Source organism: Falco cherrug, chromosome 3, assembly GCF_023634085.1.
Source record: "Falco cherrug isolate bFalChe1 chromosome 3, bFalChe1.pri, whole genome shotgun sequence".
Lineage (NCBI taxonomy): Eukaryota > Metazoa > Chordata > Aves > Falconiformes > Falconidae > Falco > Falco cherrug.
Window position 1 is genome coordinate 94,066,929 of NC_073699.1, and position 24,374 is coordinate 94,091,302.

General features: G+C 40.6%; 1 protein-coding gene across 8 annotated transcripts in view; it reads left to right on the forward strand.

Annotated features, from left to right (window-relative positions):
• FARS2 (phenylalanyl-tRNA synthetase 2, mitochondrial) overlaps positions 1-24,374 on the forward strand; it is a 249,579-nt gene that overhangs the window by 64,012 nt on the left and 161,193 nt on the right. For all 8 annotated transcript variants that reach the window (XM_055706125.1, XM_055706120.1, XM_055706123.1 and 5 more), the window contains 2 exons: positions 1,878-2,037; positions 10,023-10,154. In XM_055706125.1, coding sequence (XP_055562100.1) covers positions 1,878-2,037; positions 10,023-10,154 — 292 coding nt within the window. The remainder of the gene's footprint in view (positions 1-1,877; positions 2,038-10,022; positions 10,155-24,374) is intronic.

The following is a 24,374-nucleotide window of genomic DNA, read 5'->3' on the forward strand; positions in this document are numbered from 1 at the left end:
GGTGAGAGGAGGAATGAAGGGGAAAAGGAAGAGGAGAGTTTAATCTCCTAAAATACTGCTGGTGGGGAAAATAACAAATACATCTTGAAGTCTAAATGCAGTGTGTTCTAGCCCAAAGGCGGAACATCGCTGTGGTCTGAAGGGTGTTTCTGGCTTACTGAGGGAGTCTCTTCAGTCAGGAGAAAGAAAAAGTAGCTACTCATAGCGGGGGGTTCAGGGCAGGAGCCCAATGTAGCCACTCCAGGTGCTTGTCTGAGGGAGCCTGTATCTGTCCATTGACCACCCAGTGAGCCTAAGACAGTTGCCTTGGGCTAACGCTGGCCTCTGTGCATGCCCTGAGGCTTTCAAACCACATGCTGTGGATGACTGATCTGCCCTGCTGATAATAAAGTAGTTGTAGGGTGGGTATCATCTGCTTCTTCTAGCCAGTGCGGAAATACTACCAGGAGGAAGAAGGGCATTTAATCTTCCAGGTGAGCACTTAAATAAAGAATCTGTTGTTTAAAAGTGTAATGCCCACTTTTGTCAAGCTGCTGCCTTTTGATTAGTAAAAACATTTTCGTTAGACTGGTGGATAATGGTTTTATTCGATATTTCTCTTGTTTCCTTTTTTATTTTGTATTTTTCTACATTACACTAAGGAGATTAACTTGAGAGATATTTCCTCCATCTGTTAGGTAGGTCTCCTAACTAGCAATACAGAGGTAAATGCTACACGTGATTTTTTAAAAATTATTTTGATTTTTTAATTCCCTCAATCCATTTTGCTGCTAGTTTGAGTGCTATCTAAACTCAGAGTCCTTCTGCACGCATCGTGTCTGTATGGAACGAGCTAGAAACTAGTCTTAATTACTTGTGCCCAGCATTTGTAAGCTACCAGAGGTTCACTTGAACATTTTTTAGAGCATTTAGTGTACTGAAGGCACCAAACTGCAATTAAAACGATGTCTGTTGGCATCTCTGAGTTGTTAAGGTTACACACTGTGGCATCTCCCGAGTAAGTGCTAGTTATGCTGGGAAGTTTAATATGAAGAAAATCTCAATGTGTGTGTTTTCCATCTGTGTGTGCTTGGTTGACTCTGGGAAGGTGGAGGAGGAGGGTTAGGAAAGGGCACTAGAAACACTTCCACAATTAGCTCTTCTCCCTACCCTCCAGACTTAACAGAGTTGGGTTTCCTACAGCTGTAAGGATTTTCAACAAAAATTCTCTTTCAAGTGTAGAACTGCCTGCTTGTCTCCCCAAGACACAGAGCCTCCAATAACGTGGCTTAGTGAGAGTGTTTTATTGGTCTCTCTGAGAGGATGTAGATTTGCTGGTAGGTATCATTAAACTGCCAGGGTGGTTTTGTTTTGGGGTTTTGTTTTGGGGTTTTTTTGTGATGTGTTCTAGGGTTTTTCTTTAACGTTCATTTGATTGCAGCTTTTAAAAAGTGATGGGGGGTTTTTTGGTATTTCTTTTACAGCTTCAACTTTTTTTATTAATTGATGTGCTAAATGCCATTATGTATTGTAGTTTTGCGGACGTAATTTACATATACTGTGCAGTGTTACTTTGTTCTGCGTTATAACTTTCAAAGTAATAGAATCAGAAAAAAAGAAATCATTCTTTATGAATTATTACTTTCCTGTGGATAATCGTATTATTTGAAGATACGGTACAGAAATAAACCAAATCTCATTGTTTGACTGTTTCTGTTCTTGTGATGATTTGTCTCTGTTTAGTGAACAGAATTTGTGTAGAATCAGTCTTTGCGTTTGTTTTTCATGGTGTGCAGACTTGCAGGTAAGATTCCCACTTAAATCAATAAAACTTCATTCTCTTTTCATTTAGAAAGTCATTGATGCAAAACACTGGTGGTTTTGTGGTTTTGTTCTAGTTGTTCTCCAGCATTAAAGATGGTGAAGGCTTACAGTTGTTCGAGCAAGGTCATCGCACTGCACACAAGCAAGAATGTCACACCATGGAGGCAGTGACGCTGGTGGAGTTCAACCTGAAGCAAGTGCTCACAAAGCTCATGACTCACATCTTTGGTGATGGTAGGTTCTTGTACATTTTTTTCTGGACTGCTGATGGCTGTAGACATCCAGACTTTTGAGAAACATTTCGCTGCCTAATAAAAACAGGAGGCTTAAGGGTGATGTTGGCAGCCAGTATACTGAAACAGCCGTGTGGGTGGTCTTTCTACAGTAATTTTAGGAGTCTTCATTCATATTCTTTTATTTTATGTTTTTGTGTTAAGTTTGGTCAGAGTACCATTCCAGTGTCTTTTAATGTCAGAGTAACTGGCTGTTGGTTTACCTTTCAGCTGTGACCTGTATTTATGTGTTATTGTTCTTTAATGCTGTTATTTCCACACCTTATAAAATTATAGAGCACAGCCCAGGAGGCCACACACACTTCCCTCTTGGTTTTCCTAAATTATAGAATCATTTAGGTTGGAAAAGACCTTTAAGATTATCGAGTCCAGCCATAAACCTAACCCTGCCAAGTCCACCAGTTAACTGTGTCCCTAAGTGCCACATCTGCATGTGTTTTAAAGACCTCCAGGGATGGTGACTCAACCACTTCCCTGGGCAGCCTATTCCAGCGCTTGAGCACCCTTTGGGTGAAAAAAATTTTCCTGATACACAATGTAAACCTCCTGTGGTGCAACTTAGGCTGTTTCTTCTCATCCTATCGCTGGCTGCTTGGGAAAAGAGAATGACACGCGCTTTGCTGCAGCTTTCCTTTCAGGTAGTTGTAGAGAGTGAGAAGGTCACCCCTCAGCCTCCTTTTCTGGTGCATACAACACTATGTTAAATCGAATGTTTTGGTGTGCAGCATGTCAGGGTAACGTGGTGGGCATGAAGACAGGCAGGGACATGTGCCAGACCTAACTACGGGCAGCTGACCCGCAGAAGCCATGTGTTAGAGCGAATGCCACGTCCTTGTCCGTTGTGGGTCCTGCGAGGAGAGGCAACTCCAGCTCCAGTGCAAAGCTGTGCAGGACCCAGTCTGCTTGTCCTCGTGGGCCTCCCGAGTCCCCAGAGGGACAGCGCCTGGCTGCAGCATCACATCTGGGGATGCATTAGAGCTGGGATGCTGCTGGGGGGGAGGGTGCAGGGCCGTGATCACGGCTTGTACCGGCAGCACGGAGACTGGCGGGGGGAGGGAGGGGGTACGTGCCTGTGCTGCTTTGCTGCATGTGGACACAGAGTGCCTTGAGCAGTTCTCTTGCACAGATAAATTAAACCTTGCAGCTGAGGGGAGACGGTGTTTGCTAGGTTTGCACCAAGCTGAAAAATAATTGGGTTTCGGTAGTTAGAGTGGAATGAGGGAGGGTAATGAATGTCTGTGTATATGAATGAAATATCCTCTCCTCAGAAATACCTGCTTTCAGTTTCAGGAGCTGAATTTATAAATGGCCTGAGTCAAAATTGCTACATTAATGCTATTTCCTGGCAAGAAGGCTGCTCTTCTGAACTGATTCATTTTTCTGTTGAGGAAATACTGGATAGTATTAGAATGCATAGGGTATCCTGGCTACTTTCAAAGCTCTTTTAAGATGCCCACTGCATTTTGAGCAGTACTTCCAAGAGTGGATTGATAATGGTAGCAAGTCCTATATGTGACTTCTTGAATATTTTTTCTGAAATTCTGAAGTTGAATTTACAGCGAGCAAAACTTTTTTACCAGTTTTTGTTCTGTTCCATCTGGACAGAAGTTTTTTAAGTTCCTGAGTTCAGATATTCTTGTGGTTGTGTTTTACTTAACAGTGGCCTTTTGAAACATAAAAAATTAAGGATCAAAGTGAGTAATAGTAAGAATGATTTTTAGATCAACTTCGGATGCTGAGGATGTTGTTTAAAGTGAGCAATTTCTAGGAGTTATTAGTGATATCTGAGACTGCAGTGACATCCTTCTCTGGCTGTTGACAGATACTGCACTTTAAGCTTCAGTGTGTTGGCTATTACTAGTTCTTGCACAGTCCACACAGTACCTAGCAAGACATTAAAAAATATATTCTTAAATGATTGTAAACCTGCAGGCTAGAAGTAGGTGCTGCCTTCTTACTGTAGGGATTTTCTATTTCGTCACCCCAGTATTTTTCCTGAAATAGAAAGACAAGGTGTAGTTAAATTTAATTTTATTTTTAAGATGCTTTAAATTTAATTACACACACACACACACACACACACACGGAAATATAAAGCTTTCTCCCCATCACCTTCTCGAATCTTCTTGTAAGCTGTCAATACAAACAGGAAGGTAATATTCAAAGAAGCAAACTTCCTGCTAGGCTGTGAGATGGGTGCAGTGCAAGTGACCTGGGGCACGTATAATTAAATTTGTCTTTTGACAGCTGTCATCTTTTTACTTTCATTTTGTTCTTGACTTTACACAGTACTTCTGATTACTTTTTTGTGTCAACTCCTGTAGATTTTAATTTAAGTTCTAAAATTTATTTTACTGCAGTTATTGCTCTTGGAAAAGTTGTATAGTTTTCCTTTGAATGCATGTTCCATGAAGCCTCATGTTCTGCTAAAAGCAGAAGTTTCATTCCTTTTATACTTCACATCAGTTGTATTCTTTACAGCCTGTGCTGTCAGCAGAATATTGCAGTGAAGTTGCACATCTTTTCTAGCAGGATAGCGGGATCACAGCTGCAGTAAGCTACTGAAATGTTGCATTGTCATACAGTCAACTGTTATTCACAAGCAGATTGTTTGGATTGCAGATTGTCTACTATGCAAATTACTTTTCCATTAACTAGCTTAGGCTTGAAGTCCTGGACTTGGATAGCTGTGCTTCTGCAGTGCTTCTCTGGGAATTTACCAGCTCAGGTTGATGACAGATCGAGGATCTCTGCAGGATCTCTGCAGAAAGGTCAGATCACTGACCTGTCTTTTTGTTGTTGTTGTTGCTTTGTTCTAGGTTAGTTTTCATAATGTTTAAGGAGACTGTTTTGCTTTACCTGAGTCGTCCCACGTTATCTGGATGCTTCAGTGTTGACTGTATGTGCCAGTAAACAAATAAGAAAAATTGCTTAAAGACTACTAGGTTGTCACGAGGAAGATCAAAGACTTCATAAAAATCCGCACCTGCATTTATTCCCAAGGTTTGTCTTCTTATTTCTTCCTGGCTTTGCCAGCAGGCAAAAGAATGACAGATACCAGTGGAGGAAAAAGATACGGAGTGTTGCAATCCGTTGTCTTAAATACTAGACAGTGTAAGGGAGTTCTTTTTGTGATGTTTTCTAGTAGCACGCCATGTCTGATTTTGCATTCTAGAGGTGATTTTCTTTCAATATCTTTCATGAGATTTTGCAGTCGGGAAGCTATTTCAAATATTACGCCCAGAGATCACCCTTCTGAGTTTTCCTCTATTACCTCCAGATAGGTGCACACTTTAAATCCATTAATTTAACTTACACCTCCATCTCCACATGCAGATCTGTCCATGTAGGAAGTTTGCTCTGTCCATTTTAGTTACCTCGTAATGAGGCTTTCCAAGGTTAGCTGTCTTAAGTTTTCCACCAAGCTAGTCAGTCTTTCCCAACTGCATTATTTTCTCTAACCCTTCCGTAGTCTGCCAAAAGCTTTCTGGACCCTGAGAGATTCAGAAGTAATCTTACTATAGCAAATAAAAAAGAATGACTCTGTGCTGCATCTGTGATTTGTTGCTTTACATTAAATGACCCAGAACTCACTGCTGTCCCAAATTTATCTACCCAGTTTCTAGGCACTGGTAGGGGAAGGCAGGAAGGGTGAGCAGTGCTGTGCTTTGACTGGTGGTTTTGCCACTGCTGGTTCTCACTGAACAGGCACTGGATGTCTTTTTAATCAAACGTGGTGTTCTGCTTTCTCTTCTTAACTCTGTTGTACTGATACCTCCTTTGAGTGCATGGAGATATATGAGTGTGAGGAGTTTAAAAAGGAAAAAAAAATCATTTATTGAGGACATGGCTAATAACTACTGAAAAATGTGAGCTAACATAGGTTTATCAGCAGCCAGCTTCTGTCTGCTGCAAGTGAGATGAATTAGCTGAAGCAGTGCGGTGCAGAGTACTTACACATTGAGACACCCCTTGGGTGGCCATGGCTCAAACCTTCTGTGCTCCCCAGCACCCGCCCTGTGCCCTTTCCCTTTTTCTCCCATAGAAAATTACTATTTTCTAGAGAAATAGAAGTAGATTTCTATAGAAATCCCATAGAAAATTATTAAAAATAATCCTCACAGCAACAAAGAGAATTTTCTGGTCAGTGAAGACCATCTGGGTCTCAGGCTTTGTTGTTTCTGTGCTGTAGCGTGGCAATAGGCTGCTTTAATGTGTTGGGTTTTTTCTCTCTTTTTTTTTTTTTTTTTTTTTTTTTTTTTTTTAGTGCCTTTGCTCAAGCCTTTTTCATTGTGAGACTCAAGCTAGCACTGACTGATACTTGTTTAGCTTAATAGCTGTAACACCATTACTTCTGAGTGCAGGCTAGGACCAATTCCTTACCTCAATTCAGTACTCAGAAATAACAGTAACTATCCACTTTTTCCTTACTCATTGGAGATGTGTCGTGTAAGTTACTGTATTGTGTTTGCTTGGGAAAGTTGCGGTGGCGGAGGGGCTACAGGGATGGGTTCTGTGAGAAGGTGCCAGAAGCTTCCCCCATGCCTGACAGAGCCCATGCCAGCCAGCTCCGAGACGGACCCGCTGCTGGCCAAGGCTGAGCCCATCAGTGACAGTGGCAGCGGCTCTGGGGTGACATATTTAAGAAGGGGAGAAAGAAAACTGCCACTGCAGCCGGAGAGAGGAGTGAGACTGGGAGAGCGACCGCCCTGCAGCCCCCCGGGCCAGGGCAGGAGGAGGCAGGGGGGCTCCAGGCGCTGGAGCAGAGGTTCCCCGGCAGCCCGCGGTGAAGCCCCCGGCCGGGCAGGCTGTGCCCCCAGCCCGGGGAGCCCCCGGGGGAGCAGATCCCCCCCCGCAGCCCGTGGGAACCCCACGCCGGGGCACGGGCAGGGGGTGAGGAGCCCCCCGAGGGGCAGGAGCAGCAGGGACAGCTGTGATGGACTGACCGCAGCCCCCATGCCCCGTCCCCTGCGCCGCTGGCGGGGAGGGGGGACAGAAATCGGGGGTAACGTTAACCCCGGGGAGAAGGGAGAGGAGGGGGAAGGTGTTTTAAGGTTTGGGTTTTTTTCTCATTACCCTACTCTGATGTGATTGGTAATAAACTAAACTGATTCTGCTCTGCCCGTGACAGTAACTGCAGAGGGATCTCCCTGTCCTTACCCCGACCCACGAGCCTTTGGTTACATTTTCTCTCCCCCGTGCAGCTGGGGAGGGCAGTGACAGAGCGGCTCCGGTGGGCACCTGGCATCCAGCCAGCGTCACCCCACCACAGTTACTGATGGACCTGTACCCGCTGGGGAGAGTCTGGTGAACACTGTGAGGCTGCGAAGCAAGCAGATGTCCTCTGCTAATAAAAATCATCTCTTTGAGCTGAGTTTGTATCTAGTGATCAGTCCTGTTAGATTCATCATTGTGGTCTTATAAGTGCCTCTGTATTTTAAGCAGATATGCATCTCTTGGCCTCCTAAAATGTCTAGGAAAGATCCTTTTTGCCATCATTTCATAGGCTGTATGTGAAGAAATAAATTAGGCCTAATCAGGTAAATTATATAGTACTACAGGAAGCCTAATCTTCATAATCCTTTCAAGTCTTTAGTGGTTTAATATGCTGCGTGTGAGCAGTGCCCTCTATTCCATGGGAATATACTGAGCACCAAGACAGTATTTGATATCTAAATAATAAAAGTACGCATTTATTCTGTGACAGTCTACAGAAATGCAGTTAGAAGGCTTAATCTTGCTGAAGGCTGAGCACCCTCTGCTTTTCAGTAAAGTCTTCCAGAGCCAGAAGTCTGAAAGAACACTTGAATGTAAATTACACAGGTATTCCCAATTGTCCCAGCTACTGTATGAATAAAATTATTGTGGTATATGGGATTAACTATTAACTTAGAGAACAGAATGAAGGTGAGAGTTGCTTCTTCCTTATGAATTTGGGGTTTTATTCAGATTTTTGTTTGCTTGCTTATTTGCATTTAAAACAAATGCCTCTTAAGTACTAATAGACATTAAGATTCAAAATTAAGAGTTTTAAATTATTTTTTTTAACTTTTAAAATTAATTTTAGTTAAGAACAAAAAGCAGGCAGAGAAATCCTTCTTTTCCCAGAGCTTTATTTTGAAGTAGTCAGAGGATTAAAAATTGAACATTATTTGAATGTTGTTAATGAACACAAAACTGCTTGAATATTCAATGCCATTCTTGCTGCAGTTGCAAATTTTGGAAGCTAAATGAAGATATTTTATGTGTGCATGGCTTTACAGTGAATGCAGAGTTGTACAGCCCTAGGATTAAAAATGCATTTGTACCAAGATCAGTAAATGAATGTTTTCCACACACCATACTGCTCTGCTGTATATCACATGACCTTTTTATCTATGTAATTTTTTTATTGTTATAAATTGATTGCTGTAAGTCACAATACAGTTATGAATGGTATAATTACTAACACTTCCGTTTTTCAGTTTTGTGTGTAAAATTATCAAAACACTTTTTTATCATCCATGTAACTTTGTGAGGTTGATTTTTAAGAAAGAAAGGAAAATCTAGAAGTGTTGGGTTTTTTTGAAACCTGCCTCTGCATTTGAAAGTTCATAGCATGCAGAAAAGTTCCCCATAACTATTAGGTATTTAATGTTTTGGCTATGTATGTACACTTCTGTTGTAATTTATTAGTTTAGTTTCTATAGCCACATTTAATGTTTCAGAAGTAATCAAAGAAAATCTAATCCTTGAGGCTACAGAAAGTGTTTTGAATTGAAAAACTTTCAGTATAAATCATGCAACTTCATGTTCTAAGTTCCTTTTATGAAACAACCCCCAAAAAAGCCTGAAAAGAAACCAGAGGTGTTAACAGTTACCATCACCCAAACAACTTTTGCTTTGCCCCTTATTTGCAGCACTGGACCTGCCTGATCGTTAATGATCCTAACGCTGATTAGCATTTGGCCTAACTGAAGGGGAGGATGGGCTTGGGGTTAAGGTGTTAGCTCACAGAATTTGCAGTTCAATCCTCTTTCAGGTTTTTACGGTTCACATTTCTGAGACTTTTTTGGTTTTTTTCCTGACACCTAATGGCTAAAAAAAGAATCAGCGAAACAAAGCTTATTTAAATCATTACAAGAATTAGAACTCATCAAATATAATGAGGGCCTTGACAACGCTGCTTTTGGTGGCACTGTAGACCTTGCCCTCACCTGGCTCCCCTGCTCTGAGATGCCAGGGGTTTCCTTGCGCTGTGCAGTGGGACTGGCAAAGTGCTGAGCTGGAGAGGAGGGGGAGTTACCCAGGGGCACTTTTATCTTGCACTTAACATCCACACAAAGTTAAACTCTTGTCTGCCGGGTCCAGAATACTCTGTTGGTATACTGCATACTTTAATAACATACAACTCTGGGTATATGTATTTCTATTTGTGTGTGTTGGTATCAATTTTAAACTTTCATGTTTAAACATATACAGAAGGAATAGCTTTGTCTTTTAAATAGGTTCTGATGAAAAAAATTAATTACCTAGCTGATTCATAAGATACTGAGTAAAAATTAAAGACTTAGTTTTTCCTGTGAGGAGCAGTTAAGTAATTTCCTGGTGCCAAAAATAAGAAAATTACTGACTTTCCCGTGATCTTGGCTCATTTTTGTTCAATGCCAGGTGGTTGCTAGAGTTTGACAAATGATTGATTTGGTTTCAAAGGGTGCTTGAATTGCACAAAGCATTTTTCATATTAGAAAAGACATGGTCATTTTTTTCCACAAGTTTTAAGATTTATCGCCTTGTACAAGTGATGTAAATGTGTTTGTTTGCTATTTATTTTCTCTGGATTGCTGTAATTGGTGTTATTAATTGAAGGACAAGTTTTACAGATGGTTGGAGGGATGGCCTTTTAAGCATACAGCCTTCGTGTTTATTTTTTAAACACTGCTGCAGGACTGCAAGTCAGATGGGTAGACTGCTACTTCCCATTTACTCACCCTTCCTTTGAGATGGAGATCAACTTCCAAGGAGAATGGCTGGAGGTCCTGGGCTGCGGAGTCATGGAGCAACAGCTAGTTAACTCAGGTACCGAAACTTCTTTACTTCATTGACATCTCTGTTAGCAAACACTTCCAGCGCAATCAACTTCACAGTCTGAAATGCCTCTTCTCCCCTGGTGCGCACAGACATCTCTGTTCGCGGCAGCCACCACAAATAGTGCTCAGGTGGAATTACAGCCCCTGCATGCTGTGATTTGAGGGTAGCAACGGAGAGCGTGATGTGGAACCTGCTAACAGAAAGCTTGCCTTTTATTTTGTGCAGTAAGGAGACAGGCAGGTGTCAGCTTTGAAAGAGAAACTCACAAATTAGCCTGTGTGGGTTTTTTTTCTCTCCCAAGAAATGTCAAGTGCATTCATAGTTATGATTTAAAAGTATCATAAGCAAATAGCATCCCCTAATATTTGGAATATCACAGTGGTCCTGTATCTCTGAAATACAGAAAGAGGAATGTGGTATCTTTCATATTGCTATATGGTTGCTGGGTAAGTCATAGGTTGCTTTTTGCTTTTGGGGTTTTTTTTCTGTTCTCTTCACGTTGGTTATTTATGTAGTTGTAAACTGTGTTAAGAGCAACATCACGTGTTTTAATTGAAATGATTACAGAGCAATGTCACCTGATGATTTTGCTTTTAAAAACTTGCACATAAGTACAGAAGGAGAGGAAAAATTGGGGGGAGGGGGTCTGATTAATTTTTTATAGAGAATTTTACGTGCTTCTTTTTTCATTATTTGCGAATAGGCAATTCTTTGTAAGCACAGGGCAGACTGCATGTACTCAGACCTCTGTTATTCTGTGTCTTCCAGTACTATCTATTAGGTATGGGAGACCTGGAATATGAACCGTTTAATTCTCACAAGTGTGCTTTCAGATAGCCAAGATACACTGGGCTGATCTTTTTCGCAGTTAGTTTCCTAAGCTATTGTACTTTCCTGTGCTCTAAATTCTTCCTGTTGAAGTCCAAGTGTAACTATGAATGGCTCAATTTTGGCTGCAGTTACTTGGCACAGCTTGTTTTCCTCAAAGTTTGCATGTATTTTAATGTGATCATTTTCCTTTTAAAAAGATACTCTCTTCCAGAGTGTCATCACAATGGGTTAATAGTTTATGCTAATGTTCTTTCTCAGGTTATTATGTTCATGGTGTGGTAAATATAATACAGCTTCTGATCAGCCTCAGAAGTGAAACACTACTGTGTCATACTGTTTCCATCAGATGTAGCACACCCGCGGCCAGGTTTTCTTCTTGAAATGCGTTGATGTTGCTCAGTTCTAATATTTAGGTTCTTTTAATGTGTGTGAGAAGAGCTGAACTGTGGCCTCAGAACAATTACTGTATGCATTTGTTCGTGAACGTGAATGAATATACATGAACCACCAACAGTTTCTACAGCCGTCAAAGTTTCGAGTTTACTCTGCATCAGCTCTCTTCCACCTTTCTGAATTATGGTCTTCAAAATTATATCCCTTCTACACCAAAAATGTCCTAACTACTCATTGTCATTCTAATCATGCAAGAACTCGTGAATGTAGTAACTCAGGGCTAGCTTTTGAATGACTTCTAGACCCATATTATTAAAACAAACAAAGAGATTCTTTCACTTTATTAGCAAGGTGTTTTTAGAGGTGCCAACTCAGTTGTGGAAGTGCCAATCATTTTTCACTAAATTCAGAGAGAATTGCACTTTATGTAGCCACAGTTGATTTTTTTCTCTGCTCCCTCCAGTAGCTCTACAAAAACACTTGGCTGTAAAGGGGAGGTCTAATGTATCTCAGTGTGATTTTATTGAAGAGTTGTAATCTGTTACAAGTGAGAAAAAAGCGTAGTTAATAATTATGTTGGCTAATGAGTAGCTTATTTGGCTTAAAGTAACAAGACAAGGTAGTTCACATTTTCTGTCAGGTAAGGAGTCACACACCAGCCTTCCCTGCCTACAGCTGCTCTGAGTATTCTCTTCTTTAATCCTCTTCTGCAGTGATTTAAAACCCTAGTGTGTTCCTGGTGTGCCAACTTCAGTCTATTTATGGTGAATCCAAGTTTGCTATTACTAACCTATAGATTAATTTTTTTTTTGAGTGTGTTATGGCAGCAAGCTGCTTTTGCCTAAAATGGAAAATCCACAAGTCCAGGAAGGAGAGGCTCTGAGGAGAAGGATGAAGGTGAACATTTTCTTTCCTAGCTCCTTCATCTTTTTTTTGCCAGCAGAATTCAACTGCCTTCCAAAGCTATCCCAAGCTTTTCCTTCCATGAGACAATATTTTCCTAAGGGAAAGGAACAGAGCTTTTACCTTCAAAACCCCCGAGTCTTTTTGCTTTGTGTGTTACTGGCTGAATACGAAAGACTGGTTTGTTGGGCGATTGGAAAGTCACTCAAAGCAGAAGATGGATGTGCCTAATTATCTATGATACTTCAGGTATTTTTTTCTTTTTTGATTTCTTGAAAATATATATTTATATATGAGTATATATGAAACACAACAAAATTGCAGAAGAACTGAAGAAGCCTTGTGGAAGAATGAGCAGACAAGGTCCATGCTGGGAAGGGGCCAGGATATTAGCCCTAAGTAGCTGTTTCTTCATGTTGAGAAAAGTTTCCATTGGACTGGCCGGCCTTATGATGATGACTCCCTGCCCAAAATAACCAACCTCATTGTAGTTCCTTGGAAGTTAACTTTCCTCATGCAGCAAATTTTGATGGTATTGACAGATCACGTTAAGATTTTGTTGGCCTTGGGTGAAAAATTCTTTTGTAGCATGCCCCACGCTATCAGTGTTAAATTTGTTACGTTGTTGGTTTCTGAAAGACAATATCCTATTGAATTATTCTGGTGCCTTCTTATGTTTAGGAAGGAGCCTTTCTTGCATTCCAACGTCCTTTAAATAGAACAGGATACAGATATTTAGTACATGTAAATAGAAACGCATTGGTTATAGGGAAAAATTGACAAATATGTTCAACTGTATTGATAGTACGCTTCATCACCTGCTTTCTTACTCTGCTCTTTTTTCCTTTTGAGGTCTGTGAAGAATCTCTGTGGCACTTTTTTCTTTTTTTATTTCTGCATGATTCAAATGCTAACACTAGATTTCTAGTTTCTGACAGATCTCCATAGCACAGGTGTGGTGAAGAACTCGGATAACAGAGGCAACAGAATAAAACAGCACTTTTTGTTGCAACTTCAGTGTGTATGGAAGTCCATACTGCTTCATTTCACCCTTGAAATTTCACATTCTTAAAATGTTAAACCAAATCAGGATTTGCCAGGGAGGGACAGCCAGCTTCATCCTTAGTCATTCACTGGGTAGTAGGGATGATCCAGTCTTCTGAACCATTCAGATTTTCTGTGTTAACAGCATGCAAGATTTCTGTTGTCTTGGTGTGTGGATGAGCAAATAACATTTGATAAAAGCTGTAAGTACTACTTCCGTTAAAGCCAATCCAACTCTTGAATATTGTTTAAGAATTGTTTGCATTCAGGGATGTCTCCTACCACTAACAAAATGGAGAATATGGTAGTGTTTAGTATTTTCTAAGAGTGATAATTGCTATTTTTTAAAGGAAAAATTATACCTTATGACAGTGTTCTTATATAGTTGTTGAAAAAATTATGCACTACAGCAAAGATACACTGAATTGTAAGGAGTGATGTTACATGTTCCCCTAAGGCTGACTGTGCTAAACTAGAGCAATTAATTGGCAAAATGTGTACATAGAAGATCACTATTATAATAATTGTTCAATAAGAAGTATAAAATCTAATTTATTGCACTGTTTAACTTTCCATTTTTGTGTGCTTTGTTTTTAATCTTAAACTGTACCTGAATACATAACTTCAATAGGAATGCTATATATGAATTTTGATGTAAAGAAAAGTTATTTTTATTCTGGTTAAATATAAGTAAAATCTGGGAAAAATATCGAAACTTTACAGTATAGTAGGAAGTACTCTCAGTTTTAGGTCCACAACAAGGATACAAGGAAATTTTATGGTTCAGTAGATATAATATCAGTTAACAGCATGTAAAGTATTTATTTCTGTGCTTCAGGAGTTTGTTATCCAAGATTTCCAAAGCTGGTGTTCATTGGTAGGTGCTGAAGTTCCCAGGTCTGTATGGAATCATATGAATCAAACCTTTGAATACAGGATATTGCTTACTCACAGGCTGTAATCACATAGTGTTGCTTAGTACCTGTGAAATTGGAAGCAGTTAGGGGTGTGATCCTTTGCTGATTGAAATCAATGGCAATGTTCTCAGTGCTCAGTGTTACAGAGTATGTTAGCTGGGATGGAAGCAAGAAAATTGGACTAAAGTAGTTTACCCCAAAACCAAGAGACTGTAAACCCCAATCATTTAAAAACAAAACCAATCCCAAACAACCCCCCCTGCCAAAAAAAACCCCAACAACAACCAACACCCAAAGAAAACCAACCAAAAACCCCAACCAAGCCCACAAACAAAACAAAAAACCCTATAAAAGTTAATTCCATGACTTTTTGGTAAGACTTCACATGATGTTTTCGAACTCCTGAAGCATACAAGAAAACAACCTAGGGGTGGTGCCTCAGATCAAACCAAAATCTGAGACATTCCTGTATCATGGTGCATCCCAAGCAGGTGCCTAAAGATGAGCAGAACAGACATGGTTATGCTGATCCTTCCCTGATACACTCCTGCAGCTGTTTCCTGAGCTAAAAGTGGTACATTTGTTTTCAGTAGTCATTGTGGAATTTTCATCCATCCATTTGTCGAAGTGTTTTTTGAGTCCCACTAAACCTTTGCTATCTACAGTGTCTTGTAGCAAGGAATTGCATAATGTAACTTGCCTGAGGAATCACTTCCTTTTTGTTTTGACCAACAAGTTAAAGTTATGGTTAGAGCTCCTCTCTCGTGAGAAGATACAGTGAGTAGCTGTTTCTTTTTCCTTGTTTAAGCCACTCAGGATTTGTTGAGGTCTCAGTTGTAACTCTTGTCACCGAAGGGTCCTGGTCAGACAGTCAGTCCCTATGTGGGAGCTGATCCATGCGTTCTGATAGTCTCCATCACCCCTGCCTGCATCTTCTCTAGGTTTCTGCTGTAGGAGGTCAGCGTGTAATGTTCAAGCTATGGGCATACGGTGATTGCGTACACTGGCATAAAGATTTTGCTTTCTCTTTTCCTTTTCTGATACTTAAAATTCATTTTGCTGTGTTGACCTTTAATGAGCCTTGAGTTGAAAAATGAAGGGAGGTTTTGGTACGATAACTGCCGGAGATGATTCTTTTGATCACTGCCTGGTGGTTTGAAACATCCTGGCAGCCAGCCAGCCATTCAGCTCCGGGTGGGAGCTCAGGTTGAGGTCTTCTTTCCTAAGATTATGAACCAGGAAGGCAGCTGTATTTCGGCTACCAGTGAAAGGAGTTAGTAAGACTTTCCTGCTGTTTGTAGATTCCTCCACCTTCCACACCAGGAAGCAATGTTGGTATTTACTGTCTTAAGAAACCCATTTTGTTTTATTTTTTTAATATTGCTTTGTCAGCTTGAATGTAGTAAGGAATGGTATAGGGGTTTGGAAGAGGAAATGTCAGCTTTCCAGCGTGGATAGTAGGAGATTGTCATGGCATTAGCAAGGAGATGAGCAGGCACTGGGCTTTCAGTAAGGCTAAGGAGGGAATTTCTTGTCAACAGCTTGCATACAACTACAGTTTTAAAGTTGCGCGGCAGTCTTGGTCTTTCAATTGTGTGCAATATCCTGAATTTATAGCAGAGGTATTTTTCCTGGTACTTTATTTCTTGTTAATTTTGTGTGTAATTCTAATGAAGAAAAAATTGCTAACCTTGTCTAAACATCTTCATGAACACTGTTAAACGTGACAAAAGGAGTTTGTCATAACTTCTGCAAATCATTGCTTTTGTTTTAAAAGGTGGAAGCTTACTTGCCATGAGTGTACTCCTCGGTGAAACCTGATTCTTGAAGTGTAAGTCTTTCCCATTTGGAAGCCCTTTTACAGATCAGTTGCAGGACTTATTTCCAAAATTTAAATAGTACTTGGCCCAGGGCTGCCACCTTCAGCCAAACACAAGTCTTAACATGTAGAACTTGCTTGGCTTCAATGCTGCAGTAAATAAATCTTCCTTTACACATTTATTGAAGATCATCAAAATTACTGTCAGAGGGGAAGTAACAATTTTAAGTTCTCAACCTGTCCACTCCTTTTTGTTTTGTTTTTGGCAAAAGGGTTATCAGTTTGGGCAGTTCTCCATGGGCAGCAGATGAGTAGTTAAAAGAAAAATTACATCACTGTTACCTTGCAGACATAGGATTTTTTTTCTTGGCTTTTGGTTTGTTTTTTTTTTTTTTAATTTATTAATATGTTCTTAAATCAAATATTAGTTATGGATGAGCTAGGTTCATATATCAAGCAGCAGGGGGTGTTTTGGGGAAGGGGAAATTTAATATCTTTCATCTAGCAGGGTTTTTTTCCTGCTCAGCTCTTGCCTGGTAAATTACATTAAAATGTTTGCAGCAGATGGTGCATGTGGCTTAAATAGTATGCCGACCCATGTTCTGTCTGTGCTAACAGCTCTCTGTGGGGACCTTGAAATAGTTAACGCTGCACGTGTCTATATGGATGTAGTGTATAAGGGTAAATATAATGCATTTAAAATACATTCCTCCAACTCTTCAAGGTGAAATTAAAGTTACAGAGGTATCGGTGTCTTGAGCACCTGGGGCCTCCCAAGAATGCGAGGTAAAGCTGTCGGATGGGCTGGTTCTTCCTGTACAGTACATCCAAAGTGATTGAAGTCTGCTGAGTAAGCTTCACAGCTCCCCATCACAAACATTTCAGGGGTTAAAATCTGTTCTTTTTAGGTCACTGTCTACCTCCTGTGCACCACATCACCGCAGTTACCTTGACATGTCCCAGCCTTTCTTGTGCTTATTCTCTGGAGACTGTTAGGAGATAGCATCGTTCCTCTTTTACGGGCTGGAGCTGACTGATGTGCACAGGAGCCTGACACACATGTACACGCACGCTGCAGGCAAAGGCTTTAGCTGCCGTAGTTAAAGTTGGCTTTCCTGCAGTCCTTATATGCGCAATAGAGAAAGAAGGTCTTCTAGTGAGTTTTGAACGTATGGAGTTGTTTTCAGTCTGCTGGGCGGCTTCTCTCTACGACTGGCTGCAGGGGGAGCCTGGTCTCCTAATTTAGGCAGGTACCTGAATGTTAAGTGACTATACCACAATGAGACGATGTCTCAAATTGAGTGAAATTAATGGAAAATTAGGAAGCATCTGAGTTTGAGTGACTTCCCAAGGGTCTCAGAAGCTGCCTGTGGCAGAAACTGGAGTTGAATCCAAGCTTTGTATTCAGGTCCTGGGTCACCTCTTGTCTCCATTCATCCTGGTGATTTACGTTTGCACTTACATACATATATATACACATGTATGTATTATATACATACATATATATGTATATGTATAAAAATAAACACAGAGTGAGACAAATAAGACAAATCAGTGACTAAATAAATACAGAGTGAGACAAATTTGGCCTCTTTTGATTCTTCTGTGTGTGTTGTTTTCAGCACACAGTGTAAACAGAAAAACATTGTCACAGCTGGCTAATTTGAGGGACGCTCTGTTGATCTGGCAGCGACTGAAATTTTGCTTTGGCCAGTCAAATATGGAGCTGGTGTGGAGTTGTGGGTTTTAGAGAAAGATGTGATTGAATTTTTATCTGTATTCTGCAGCATTTTATACAGATACCCACAAAGGTATGTAGATGGCACATGAAGAAGTGTGTACTTAAGACAATGCTGACCAGTTCAAAAGGGGATATGGCAGAGGACCTGATTTTCCCTAAAAATCTGTGGTGATCAAGCCTGTCTGTACAAGGAGAGGAGATGTGATTGTAGTCACCTGGGTGGCTACCAGCAAAATGGTTAACCATGTGCTTGACTTCTAACCTTTGAATAGTTCATATAAAGGCCCAGATAGGCTTACCTCGACAGGTGAGTTGAGGGATGGGGGTGGGGGGCAATTAGCTGTCCTTAGTTGACTACCACATCGCTTGGCTGTAAAAGCATCGCTCGCTGCCAGTGGCAGCAGAAATACCAGCTGCTTTTCTCAGCATCTTCAGAGTAACAATTAATGCCAGGCTCCTTCATGACTGCAGACCTAAGTGATGGTTTGCTAGGCATCCCAGCCTGCCAAAGGGAATAGATACAGCACTGTTACATATTTACACTTGTGCTTTAAGTTTCGGCAGAACTAGTTCTGGACTCTCAGGACCTCGCAGGTTGAAGTTTGGAAAGAGCATGTATTTTTAAATTGGGATGATTTATCTAGAAAAGCTATTTCTTCTATCTCCTCTCATCCCGCTCAAAGAAGGAATTAGAGAGAGATAGTTTCCTACATTTGGATGAAGATTGCCTTTTGGGTTTGATCTTGTTTTGGTTTCTTTTGAACTGACTGGAAGGAAGTCTGGGTCTTGCTTTGATAAGTAAGCCAAAACACAAAAATGAGTTGCATAGAGGCGATGCTCCAGTCAGTCCAAGGGCACATAGTTTTCTTTGTTGTTTCTCTTGTTCTGTTACCCATGGCTACACCACCAGGTCTGATGTGTGTGTTGTGTTATAAAGTTACACCTTTCCTCCACCCTTCCCTTTTTCTTGTCAAGGTAATTTGCCTGTTGTCTTCTACTTTATTTACCGCTCTATTTTTAAAAGTGGTTTTTCATCCAGAAGGAACCCATAACATTTTTGAAATGTTGCTTTCTCTGATTTTATTACCTTTGCCAGATTCATTATGTATGTTATAGTTGGTGTTCTTCAGAAGAATTAATAGAAGTTTACTCCCAATCTGTATGTGTTTGTGTGGAATGAACAAACACAGTACTCCATTTTATGACAATTCTATTACACCTATTTCTGCAAAATGAGTTATTTATTTACAGAGGTATTTTGTGGGAGAATAAGTATAGGATTGAATCTTGAAGTAAGTAGTTATTATAGAACTTGGATGACCATTTGAGTTTGTGGGTCCATATGATTTTGCCAGCTGAGTAGTACTGTCAATGGATTTAGAGGATAATTTCCCTTTCGTGGTGCAAGACTACATTTTTAGTTGGAATATATGTTCCATATCTTCACAATTTACAAAACTACTTTGTCTTCATGCTTCATTTTCTCCTGCACAAAAATGTCTGTGAAAAAGGATTAACTCAGTCTAACAGTAACCTTGAAACCAGCAAAAGTAGTTATTTGACTGACTGGTGCATGGTACATCTTCCCATCATGTATGCTTCTCCCTAGCATACATGAGGCTGATTTTAGTCCATTTCGAATCTAAAAAAAAAGAAAAAAAGAGGTGGGAGAATGCACAGTTGCATCTTCTGAAGTTTCTATTGCATTTGAAGCAGTTTGCCTGTGTGTGTATTGTCTCACCTTCCCTTTATTTTTTTTAATCAACAGTAAATTAAAGGTTTAGTAATTCACTATGATTTGTCTCCTTGGGATCCAGCAGGAGGACTAGAGCACCCCACACAAGAGACAGCTAAATAATGATGGATGTAGTTTATTAAGCAGCTCCCAAGTAAAAGAAAGTGTTACTCAAGACCCTTGAAGAGCAACAATTTATAGCACAGAAAGGTGTTTCCCTTGGCTTTATTTATGCAAATGAAAATACAGCTAAATAATACCATTGAATTACTACACTGTTATGTGATGAATGCTGAATGTTTTTAATCAACCAGGAGTTGGTCCAATGAGCCTAATATAAATCCTCATCAGGCTAGGATACCCTGCAGGTTTTTTGTTGCATTGCAATATTTGTTTTTGCGGTTCACAGAACATTTATCAGGGCTACCCAGCTAAGGCTGGAGAAGGGATTTTACAGGCATGTCTCTTAACTGTTCCTGACTCCGCTACTAAAAGCTCAGCTGAGATCGTTTCAGTTCAGCTGAGATTAGATCAAGCATTTTGGGAAGTATTTCTCCTCACTAGGTCGCAAATACAAACTTGATTTCTCATTCTGCAGGGGGAGGGTTTGGTTAGGATGCTTCTGTCATGCATCATTTCTTGTCTTTCTGATTTCTAGTTGGTGAAAGAAATGGGTGAACGCGAGTCTCCTACATGACTGCTGGAGGCTGAACCCGCACCTCTCCCCTGTCTGCTCTGCTATTGTACTAAGAAAATTACAAGCTAGTGGTAGCGTATGGGTGGTCAGCATTCCCAGCTCCATACTGTTTATCAGAGTCGCCAGTTGAGTCAGGAGACAGATGTCTTTAGAGGGCATTGAGTGGGTAAGGGAAACCCGAGTGTGTTGCACAGTAGAGGGAGAGCAGCAGCTTTCCAGTGATGATGGCCTGGTTGTGGCAGCAGTCCAGGCTAAGCCAGTGGCACCAGCCTCTCATGGCTCGTTTCGGCTGGAGGCTGAGAAGATCGGATTGCCCAGCTGTCTGTGTGCCCAGTGTATACTGATCCACTGCTGACCACGTGGGCGAGCCTTGGCTGGGAACCTTTGTTTGAATTGCATGTAAGCAAACACAGAACAGCTCAAGAGCCGGAGTTTGGCCACTGCTTCGTGGTCCTTACTGCCTGCCAACAGAACAACCTTTTGTGTTATTATAAACTCTAGCTTTGTAAAGTATGTAAGTCAGCTCCACTGGTGCCATTTTGGCTTGTATTACAAAGAATAACTTAGCTTCAGTTTTGCGTGGGCTTCATCTTCAGATACCTGTATTTGCTTTTCTGTTCAACATTCATAAACAGGCAGTGTCTACGAGCAGTAGAGGGGATAAAACCTACAACATGTGAATAAAAAGGTATTCAGGAGGAGATGATTATGCTGTGAAGGATGATCATGTTTCTAGAAGGAAGGACGGAGTCTAGAACAGGTTTGGCACCTCCGTGCTGCTGGGAGGCATTTGCGGAGATGATGTGGAGAGGGATCGCAGGAGAGGAGACAGCCTGTTTCAAGCAGTGTACCAGCCAGTTTTGAGCAGGATCTGCTGCTGCACCTGAAATCAGGGAAGAATGCCAGCCTTTATTAACACTTTTCCCCCATGTAAATAACAGTGACAGATTACTAATAGATATTAAAGCAATGTCTCCTTTTTCCTGAACAGAACGGATGCCATAAATTATGTATTCTGATGACTGTGTGGTGAGCATCAGTAATAAGTTTGATCCTAAATATTCTGGCAGAGTCCCAGGAAACTTTTGTATGTAACAACCTATTTTCTTTTGGCCGAATGGACAGTAGAGAGAAGAAGGGGCTTGTGTGTTTCCTTGCTTTTGAGGGCATTCGGATTATTAAAAAACTTTAGATTAATATTTGAAAATCTTGGCAAGTCCAGGTCAAAATGTTGGCTTTATCAAGAAAAAAAGAGAAGAATAAAACCACCCCAACAAAAAGCCCATAAGCTTCTGGCTACAGTTTTAGAGCTTTTCAGCTCCCTACCCTGCAATGAGCAATAACTTTTATTTCCTCTTTATCTTAAAATTGTGAGGAGACAGGAGAAAGTAACAGAAAAACAACCTTCCAGCTCTGAAGTTTGAGCCGCTCATTCAAAAGTACCAGTCTTCTTTATGCTAATGACAGAGATCATCTCTGATAATTCAGAGCTTTTCCTGTTTTAAAAGAAGTATAATTAAAGTGGATTTACTGAGTTTTCTTTTAGAACAGTGATTGATGCAAAATAGCAGTGGGGATTGTAATAGACAAGTTAGTAGGATCCATTTAAATAAGGCAAGAGACTCCAGTTAGGACTCAATCTTTGACTGTATGGATTGAAATATATTTAGCTAATGAATTATTCCGAAAGAACAAGTACAGTGAGAAGAATCCTTTTCTCATATTAGTTCAGACTTGCTTAGCATGTTTCAAAAGTGACAGTCAAAGATAAACTCCTGACTTGGACTCCTTTTTTCATCTCGGGGAACTATATTCTTAATACAGTACTACTGCATGGGTCACACCAGAAACTGTAATTGCCAAGATACCACGGGTTGCAATATAGTAGCAGAGCTATCACAACCAAGACAGGGGCAGAATTACTTGCTATTACAAGTGCTAAATTGCTTTCTATTCTTATTGAATAAAAGCTGGTGATCTTAGAAAGGAAAACTACTCTACCTGTATTGGCACTTGCTGCCGCTATATTTATTTAACAAAAGCTGGCAGTTCATCTTATAAAGGAGTGTCTGTTTTCTTTAGGGTGCTCTGCCCATGAGGGGTAGATTGTCCTGTGTCTGCCCTCTCGTGGTTATTTATTTATTTGTATCGTTCCTTGGAGTCTCAGATTTTGGCCATGTTCGGAGGAGGTTTAATAATTTAGCTGGATTGTAGTTCTTGCACATCATAAGCACATAAGCAATATGAGCAAATCAAATGGGCATTTACTAGAGCCACTCCAGAACAAGAAGCTGGAGTTCATTTAAGCCATCTGAAGATGCACTTAATCATAGAGTAGTTTAAAATGAAAGTTATTGTGCCTACATTGCTACCAGCTTTCACACATCAATAGTGAAGCGGAGCAGACTGTGCATAAGCATTTGCCATGTTCTGCATATGGCTGATTGGAGGAGCTGTAAGCAAACATTACAAAAATGTTGTAGTACCCTCTGTAGATTTCCTAAGTTGTTCTGTGTCATGTATGTGGTTTTATAGTAGTAGCCAGGTGATGAGCGATGCACTGGTGAGTATCTGGGTTCTTTAAATGGACCCTATCAGCTGCTGTCCTAGTGGGACAAGGAACAAGCTGCTGCTTTGTTTTGGCCACAGGTGATGCTGAGTAGAGTAGGAGTTGTTTCTAGCTCAAAAAAGTATAATTTGTGCTGTTTTCTGTTTCTCTACCGTTAATCAATACAAAATGATCTCAGTAGAAGCAAACCTGTACATCCTGGGATGGAGAGAAAGGACTCAATATTATATGACTGTAATTCAGTGAAAAGAAAATAAAGTGATTTTTTGTGGTGCCCCATCAGTAGCTCTGTATTTGTTATCTTTGTGTCTTTTACAGAAGCACTGTCTTAAAAATAGGGGAGGAAAAGTAGGGGAGTATGCAAGATCATCAGTGGGCATAATGTTTACGTACACATGACTGGCAACCGATTTTTTTACATTCATTTTATTGTTATGTTACAGACCATTCATAAATACTGACATTGCTCTGGAGTTTTCTACCGGAAATTTTTAACAAAACAGTATTTTAAAACAAGAGGGAGTGCAATTAGAAGATGGGACACGTGGAAATCTGGGTCATCCTAAACCAAGTTTAGGAGCGGTTGCAGGGTTGGTGCTACCAGTCATTTCCTATAGACCACTGTGGGCACTTTGATATCAGACAGAGAAGGGTCACATGTTCTTGCCTTATCTTCATGGGTCAGAAATTTGATCAAATTTTTTTAACAGCCATCAGAGGCCTCCCCCTTCATTAAATTGGCAATTGGATTTAAAAGTTTTCAGGGGAAGGGAAGGAACAGCAGCCACTTGAAACAGGCACGCCCAGAGCATGAGATCCGATTGGCTTTGTTTTCAAAGTCCAAATTAACATATTCATTCTTAGAGGTGGAAACACAGTCACAATCATACAAAAAAAATGCAGATCCTTTACTTCACTAACTTTCAACAGATAGCTTCTTGTCTTCTGTGCTTTCCACCACACCTGCAGGTGTGATACTCGGCAGTAAGAGAAAATAATTAATTCCTTCCTTGAATGGCTCAACTTTGAAAAAGCCATTGTACCCCTGCAATGACCTTCTTGCTGCCTTATGATACTCTACAGGAAGAGAAAATCAGCAACTCTTTCCTTGAAAGGCTCAAATTTAAAAAGCTAGAGTTCCCCTACAGTGACTTTTTTGCTGCTTTACTCCCATTTCCTTTCATTATCTCTGTTCTCACAGGGCTTGAAGAAAAATGCATACACCTTAAGTTAGGGAAAAGCTCTGTGACTGTACAATTTGCAGGTGGAGTTCAAGGAAGGTGAACCAAGGGTCACTGAATCTGTAATTTCTTTTATGTGTTCTGCACGTTTGTGCAATACAGAGTTGACAGGGCCTTCCCAGACTCCCTGGAGACACCCAAAAGGCTTCCTAGCAGAAGAGCGTAATTACAGCAAGGATAGTGGCAGCTGAAGGACAACCCCAAGATGATTTTCAAACTGCAGCTGAGGAAACTGTGTCAAGGAAATGTGACAGCAGGGGAGATGCCTGCATGGGCTCATCAGCTCTGTTCTCCGCTACTTGTGGAAGTCTTGTGCAA